Source organism: Schistocerca gregaria, chromosome 8, assembly GCF_023897955.1.
Source record: "Schistocerca gregaria isolate iqSchGreg1 chromosome 8, iqSchGreg1.2, whole genome shotgun sequence".
Taxonomy (NCBI): Eukaryota; Metazoa; Arthropoda; class Insecta; order Orthoptera; family Acrididae; genus Schistocerca; species Schistocerca gregaria.
Window position 1 is genome coordinate 479771479 of NC_064927.1, and position 8265 is coordinate 479779743.

At 44.3% G+C, this 8265-nt stretch overlaps 1 protein-coding gene across 1 annotated transcript in view; it reads left to right on the top strand.

Moving 5' to 3' along the window:
* Window positions 1-7816, top strand: part of LOC126285351 (UDP-glucosyltransferase 2-like) — a 105569-nt gene extending 97753 nt beyond the window's left edge. Inside the window, exon 6 of the mRNA XM_049984668.1 lies at window positions 7284-7816. Within this exon, the coding sequence (XP_049840625.1) occupies window positions 7284-7584 (301 nt within the window). The 3' untranslated portion in view covers window positions 7585-7816. The remainder of the gene's footprint in view (window positions 1-7283) is intronic.
* The last annotated feature ends 449 nt before the right edge of the window (window positions 7817-8265 follow it).

Sequence of the window (8265 nt, forward strand, 5' to 3'; positions counted from 1 at the left end):
CACCCCCACTTCCTGTGTCCTCTCCTTTAGGCACCCTCCCTCCCTTCTCTTTCCTTTTCCCCCGTCCCCATCCTCCACCCCTCTTCCCCCGGGCTCCCCCCTTTCCTCCCCTCCCCCTCTCTCCTCTGCCTGCTCTCCCCTCTCACTCTCCCACCCACCCCCCTCCTCCTTTCTTGGCAGGTCCCCGGACTCATACACAGTTAGTGAACATTTGCGAGCCGGAGATCGACGCCTCGTGTTTCTGTGTGTGCCGTCGTTTTGTGCTTAAGTGGTTCAGTGATATTCGTTTTGTGCACCTACATTTGCGTGTGACTATTTTGGTCTATGTCTGTGTCCAAGTGTCCGAACAACTTTTATCTTGGACTCTACGCCCGTGAACGGCTCCATGTGTTTTCAAATGTGTTTGTCTCCGTTTATATGTCTATCGTATTTTTATCTCACATTGTCATCATTTCTGTCTTGTATGTTTCTCTGCGGCCGAAGAGCGGCGTAGTATGCTGCTGCAGGCCTGCCTGTAAACAAGTTTGAAAACAACAATAAAGGGAAAAAAAGAGCCTCAGTGGCAGTAGCCAGACGACCTCAGAATATGTCTCCCGCAGATGGAGACGAAACGTCAGGTGCAAATTTTATACATCGACCACGGCCTCTCAGCCTGGAAGTTTTAACTGAAGCCAGGCATAGGTGGTTTAATTAAAATGCTGTTCAGTTTAGGGGGAACACCAACTTGGCTGAGGCGTGAATCGAAATTAAGACTGAGAAGTGAGCCATGGTTGGCTTGTCGGTTTGAGGGAGGGGGCCAAACAGCGAGGTCATCAGTCCCACCGGATTAGGTAAGGATGGGGAAGGAAATCGGCCATGTCCTTTCAAAGGAACAATCCCGGCATTTGCCTGAAGTGGTTTAGGGAAATCACGGAAAACATAAATCAGGTTGTCCACTTGCGGTCTTGCACCGTCACCCTCCCGAATGCGAGTCCGGTGTCCTAACCACTGCCCCACCTCGTTCTGTAGGGAGCCATGCTAGGATAGTTCCTGCAGTTGTGTGAAGCCACTGTGCCAGGATGACGTATTGGTTAGCGCATCTGCCTAGTGAGGAGGAGACATGTGCTCGAACCCCAGTCTTGGTACAAATTAAATTTTCATTTGTCACTTCAGTCTGCATATATTTATCACCTATGTGTGTGTGTCTGTGTTGGAAGACACATCAAAATCCACGCAGGTTGCTTGTCACACAGTGGAGGTCTGCACCGCTAGCAACTAGTAAAGGGCCCTTTACACGCAGACCGTGTTCGCAATGAATGTCTGCACATCTGGTCTGCAGTATTTATGTCGCATTTACACCTCCAACCACAACGCATCTTTCCCAGAGTCGTAAATGAGTAGTCCGATACGGCAGAATATTATCTGACCGTAGCCAAATTAATTATATTTGCTTGTAAGGTAATTATTCCGTCTAATGCTATTATTTCGGAAGTTATAAAAAGAAAAATATCGGCACGGGGCGGGCGCACATAAGGGTTGCTTCTAAAACATGTAACGCTTTCTTATCTTAATCTTTTGAAGGAACTAAAAATTAAAAAATAGGACTGTTTAACTAGCTAGGACGAGGAGACATCCTTTGGATTGTTGCAGTACATTACATCGTGTGTATGGAGAAATGACACTGGAATCAGAAAATCGATAAGAGCTTATGAAAGTCTTATGGTAACGTTGAGGTATGTCAAATTGCAGAAACTACACAGATGTGAAATTTTCTGCTGTTTTTCACCTCCATCGTTGCGCCACATCATTCTGGAAGCATGTCTTGTTATACATGAAATAGTGAAGCACTTCTTCTGGTCTTCGTCACCGCCGAAATATTGCGTCAAAATGGCGTTATGTTACGGCTGGAAACCCGATGGAATTTCAGGGCCCTTAGGAGTTTGTCCCCAAGCGGTTGACTTTCTCGAAACACGTGTCAGCCCCCTCCTTTGTGATCATCCCATCATTATTTTTTTCATCAGAACATTCACATCCATATATGCCAAGGTGTCCATACGATATAAAAAGGTCGTGATTTCGCGAGTCTATTCAATATACGAACATCTCATTTCAGGCTTTTAGATCCCTAAAACAAGCTGTGACAATGCTGCAATTCTTCGTCTTTTGCACTTGAAGGTTTAGGCACTTGTGCCTGCCTGTTCCGTCTTCGCTTTTCACGGACACCTCGTTATGTGTCTTCCAACTCCCCTTCGTCCTCTTGGCTGGTACAGCATGAGCAGACGTTGGATCCTCTCGGCACTCATTTTTTATAGGTGATGTTTTCATAATGTTTTATTTTCTTCAATCTTTTCGTTAATATTATAAATATATAGTTCATTCCTAATATCTTCACTTCTTATATTGTCTTCCCTCATAATACCACTCTCCGTCTCCTAAAAAATCTCATTTCTGCTGCTTGTAGTTTATTTTTATGGCGCTTTAGGGATCCATGACTAACTTCCATATAGCAGTACAGACGTAGCCATGATTTTACAAAATTTTAATATCATAGCTTATGTCGCATCCTAAAAAATTGGAGACCTGCTCAACTGGTGTATTATCTATTATTATTTTTGAGTGAGTGTGGTTTTCTACAGTGTTAACTTTTAATGACATACTTCATCTACTTTATTGCAAAAGTAATTACTGTCTTATATCTACACCTACGGTCAGTTTTCGTCACAGTTGGTAGGTATCCAACCCCCCACCAAGGAGAGCATCTACTACAAGTGTGCATGGGGTTGATATGCTATTCTGTTATTCTGTGCAACGGATTAATCTGCGATGTACCCTTTACTCTGTGGCTCCTGCAAGATGCAATTTCCACCCCCACACTACTACAGAAGTCAGACAGACGCTCCTAACGTTCTACAGAGAAATTCCCTGAAAAACTTTCAGCAATAAATTTCTTCTGGAGTCATCCACTGTGAGGAAATGACACAAAAATTCACAATTTCTTAGGTTACTAGTGGCATGCTTAGGTACTAGAGTAGTGCTAGTTAGTGTAAGAAAGACATGAAACTAACGAAAATTATTATTTATTTTGCAAAAATTCTGAGAAATCACAATGGCACTTTTAGTTACGAATTGTCCGCCCTCGGTAGATGACTGATCAGCGCGACAGACTGTCAATTCAAAGGGCCCGGGTTCGATTCCCGGCTGGGTCGGAGATTTTCTCCGCTCAGGGACTGGGTGTTGTGTTGTCCTAATCATCATCATTTCATCCCCATCGACGTGCAAGTCGCCGAAGTGGCGTCAAATGGAAAAACTTGCACCAGGCGAACGGTCTACCCGACGGGAGGCCCTCGTCACACGCCATTTCATTTCAGTTACGAATTGAACAAGTTATATCCTGGTTCTTTTCGGAATGTTAAGTTACCTCTCAAGGATAGGATTCGCTAATGAAGTTTCTATATAAAGTTTAAGATTGTTATTGACTTCACAGAATGGCTGAGAGGCGCGCCTAGTCAACTTGAATAATTATCCTTTAGAATGTTGCTAGGCACGGTCAAGGCTGTCGTGTGTGAAAAGTGACAACGGAACGGCGCCTCTCCACGCCAGACGTGAAGGGGTATATCTTTCGGTCTCTTCCATTACTCCCTCAGCTCAAGGCGTCAGAAATATCGTCTTCCAATCAGCATTGCTCTTCTAAAACAGAAGAATGACGTTTCGTTTAAGGCTACCAATCCAGAAACTGTAGTATCTGCATTTGGCGTTTGCTGTCTCCCTGTTAAAATCTCTGAAACTGCGTGCTATGTGTAAAGAATGTGCAGGTTAGACACTCTCACACAATGTAGCAGAATTTGCTTTTAAGCCGAACACAGGGTTGTTCCCCCTTTCACTTGGGCACACGCTGTCTGCTCCATGGGCGGCCGAGGTTGACTCATCCTCTGATGGGACCGGCCTCCCGGTGTGTGGTCTGCCTCTTTTGAACAAAAAGCTCCTGTGACCATCGTGTCTGGAATGTATGTGTGTACACCAGCCTCGAGTAATTCAACCCCGGTGTGCACTTGTTATTTGCATATCGTTTACATGAATTCATACAACATTGACTTGATCTTATCGACTTCGCGTTCGAATGAAGCGTCTTGATGTGCGGAATATGATTGTGAGGGCGGAATATGTAAGCAATGAAGGTCAGGAGACCATGACGTCTTACGCAAGTTACTGCCACTGCATCGTATTCTTCTGTCACCTAACGCCATACCAGTACCAGTTTTAAATTATAGAAGCAAACCCAGTTATAATACATAAAATTAAATCTACTGTCATCTGTAGTACATCATTAGTCGTCAGTGACACATCTGACGCCAAATCGACCAACAGTCAGATCCAGATCATCTCTCGTGGTTCCAGCCTGCCACGTGGTGTTATTTCTGTTCACATCCCTCCACTGACTAATTTGGCGCGTTCATTGGTTGACAAGGAGCCACCATAAAACTACCTATACTTATCATTCATGATACAATACTTAATTTCAGTGTCTGTCAAGGTGTTCTTGAGCTTACTAAAACACTTCGTCTGCTGTTATATTAAGTATTCAGTTTTGTCTAGCTCTTTCACTTATGTTTCTGTTTATCAATGTCTGCCTTCCCACAGAGACTGCTTGTGCACATACTGAGCAATCAAATACACACTGCGTGACCTGGACTACCTTCAATGGTGCCACATTCATAACTTGTGTAAATCATATACCTATTCAAAACAAATAGGATGGATAAGGATCCTGGACGATGTGGGACTGCAATATTTCACGAGTTCATTGAAAATTTTAATGTTAGTCATTCAGACACAGTGTCAAAACTTTTGCAAGTGCTGCCACCTGTTTCCAATCTCTGTGAGTAAAAAGGCAACACTCATTCCATAAGGGTGTTATCAGGAAAACATAACACCTCAGGGGCTTGAAGGAGATGCTGCACAGCAATTTCGTAGACTTTACAGGTTGCAGCTTCGTATCTCTTACTTCCAATCACTCCTCTTACCGAACGACTTACGATTCTGCTCGTAACCCCCTAGCACGCACTATGTAGAGGTAATTTGTATTCCTTCGTTTTACGTACTTCTAGGCTACCTTGAATCAGACTTTTAGCTACTGGGGAAGGTCATTGCCTGTAGATGGTAAGGACGATTTTTCTAGCTTCTCTCAGTTTCGACAAGCTGCGGGGGTTTGTTCAAAAATGTTCAAATGGCTCTGAGCACTATGGGACTTAACTGCTGTGGTCATCAGCCCCCTAGAACTTAGAACTACTTAAACCTAACTAACCTAAGGACATCACAAACATCCACGCCCGAGGCAAGATTCGAACCTGCGACCATAGCGGTAGCGTGGTTCCAGACTGTAGCACCTAGAACCGCTCGGCCACTCCGGCAGGCGCGGGGGGTTGTATAAGGTGTCTCGTGGGTTATACTGCTCGGAAACGTCATCCAGCGATACCATAGAGCCTCCAACAGTAGCCAACACTTCCCGCTATACCACCCCTTTGGCAGCAAACTACGAGGGATTCTAGAGGGCGCCTTGAGGAGCATAAAATTCAGAAACGGCGTACCACCACGCCGAAGGCTATCCAATTAATGCTGACCAGCGCCCACCAACGGGCCACTCCTTTGGAAGAACACTGAGAGACATTCTAGACGTTGTCTGAAGGACAGGTCACAGAGTGAAGTGTGTCACACTTGGAGACTCTTTCCCTAGCGTTTTGAAATCTTTGCTTTCGCCATGTTCTTATCCACACTTGTGGGTGGCCAGTTCAGATTCGCATTCTCTCCAATCAAATTGTTGATAGCAATCTTCATTGTTGTTCCATAAAACAAACGTTTCAAAGTATTCCTTCCTAAAAGAGTTTGTGTGTAGTATTGTGTACGTTTAGTTTTCTGATATCTACCAATATTATTTTCTTTTGGGACATAAATTTTCTACACCTTATGCTTGTCTAGTGTACATTACGCTGACGTAAAAGGGCAACAAGCCTGCAGTCTGGTCCCTAGATCATCATCTGGAATGGCTTTCTAGAAGACGCCTGCAGAGTCATCGCCTAGTGAGCTGCCTCTTCCCTCTGTATCTTGAGACCAACCCCTTCTTCATATGGAAACACAACGAGGCTCAGAAACGATGTTACTCGTCCATCTCTAACATTACGCATGGTGTCTGTTTGTTCTAAGTCGTCTCTCCCTACCACTTTCGCGCAACGACGCTCTGAGCGTTTATTTTTATTTTTAGGAAATTGACTAGTTTGAACCTGGGACCTGTTGCTGGTAAGGAGACGCCAGACCACACATGACATGTAGAGTTGAGAAGAGTTCAGTGAGACTAGCGATGATATAATCAAATACTTAATGATTTCAGCGTCAGCTCCACTGCACTCCCTGTAAATGAATCTTAATACTAACTAAATTTAGTGGAAGGGGTTCAAGGCTTTCCTATTTTTAGTTAGCTGGTAAAATAACATCGAAAAAGCAGTTAAGTTCACCATTGAAATTTGTATTCTACTCACAAAACATTGTTTATAAACTGTACTGTTGATAAAAGGAAATATATTAATACAGGATGATAAAAACCAACTGCGCACAACAAAAATGTGAACAAATATTCCATGAATGGGTTTCCAAGATCTACAATGGATCAAAGGATGACCTATGCCATATCACATCTATAATCTAGGTTTAAGTTAAGTTTCATAAAAGAGATGTTAACCTTAACCTACACCTACAAAACTTCTGTCTATCCAATGAGAAACGTTATACTTTTCATGGTGGGGCAATGTTTTTAATGTTTGCAAAGTAACAGACGCGTATAGTCTCACACTGGTGTTTCCCTTTTAGTGTTATCATAAGATCTATACTGTTCTTCTGGAGGGCTCTATCTTTTAACACGGGCTGGGGGGTGGTCCTGGCGGTTGGCTGGCGACGTGGGTGTCCGTCCCTTATCGTAGGGCCTTCTAGCCTACACGACTCTGCTCTCTGCTTCTGTTCTTGTTTCTCCCCTCGGAACTGCATCTGTTTCACAGTTTGAAGGTATGACATGCATTAGGCGTTGTTGTGTTAGTCTTTGGTATTCCGTTTGCTCACTCGTTGATCGTATTACTTTGGTTAATTTAATGTCAGGATTTATTTGGAGCTATGTGACATACTGCCGGATTTGCCACCATGTCAGGGTTTTCATGGAATGTGTTGGATTTGCCTGACACCTTACACAATCTGCAGTACTACATACTCCAAGAACAGTCTGCTGATGACGGTGTCATCTTTAATCTCGAAATATTTGGCAGGTACAAACAAAACGCGGAGAAACGCTCCGTGCTGTTCCACGACCGGCCAGAGAAGCCGATGGAGACTGCGGTGCACTGGACGGAGTACGTGATTCGGCACAAGGGCGCGTACCACATGAGGTCGGCCTCGCTGGACCTGGCGTGGTACCAGTACCTGCTGCTCGACGTCATCGCGGCGCTGGTGCTGCTGCTGGGGGCGCTGCTGCTGCTCGTGGCGCTCTCTGTCAGAGCTCTGTACAGGGCCGCCAGGGCGGCGCTGGGGTCGCAGCCAGCGGGCAAGAACAGGCCCAAGAGGGACTAGGGCCGCCATTTCTGTACACACACACACACACACACACACACACACAAGCGGCAACGAGCTTTACATCATCCATAACAAAGAGGTGTGCACTGCTTAACGGACAAGCAGTGGAGCTAATTTTTATCATTATTTGTATTGTCATTATTACTCATCCATCTCCTATTGTTCAAGAAACAAAATTTACTGTGTGTATGAATGATATAAACTAAATAAACGTAACAGTTTCTATTTATGCAACAGAATTGCCTGATATGGCCAAAAGGATAGGTACCAAGATAAAGGGCACAAACAGTCAGGTAGAAGTTGAAGGGCTGGGAGATTCACTGAATGTATTGATTGGCGACTCCATGGAGTGTTCTGTGCACCACGACCAGGTAATGGATACAATTGGAAGGAGAAACAGCCTTGGTCGTATTTTTTTGTTTTATTATCCGTAAAATCGATTTTCGGTCACTTAGTGACCATCCTCAGTGCTGTAAGATACAATTAAAATTGTTAGGCACTGGTATCAACAAGCTTAGAGCTGACTGACTTGTCAGGAGGATGGTCACTAAGTGAGCGGAAACCGATTTGTAAGATACAATTAAAATTGTTAATACCAGTGCCTAACAATTTTAATTGTATCTTACAGGGCCGGCCGCGGTGGCCATGCGGCTCTAGGCACTTCAGTCTGGAACCGCG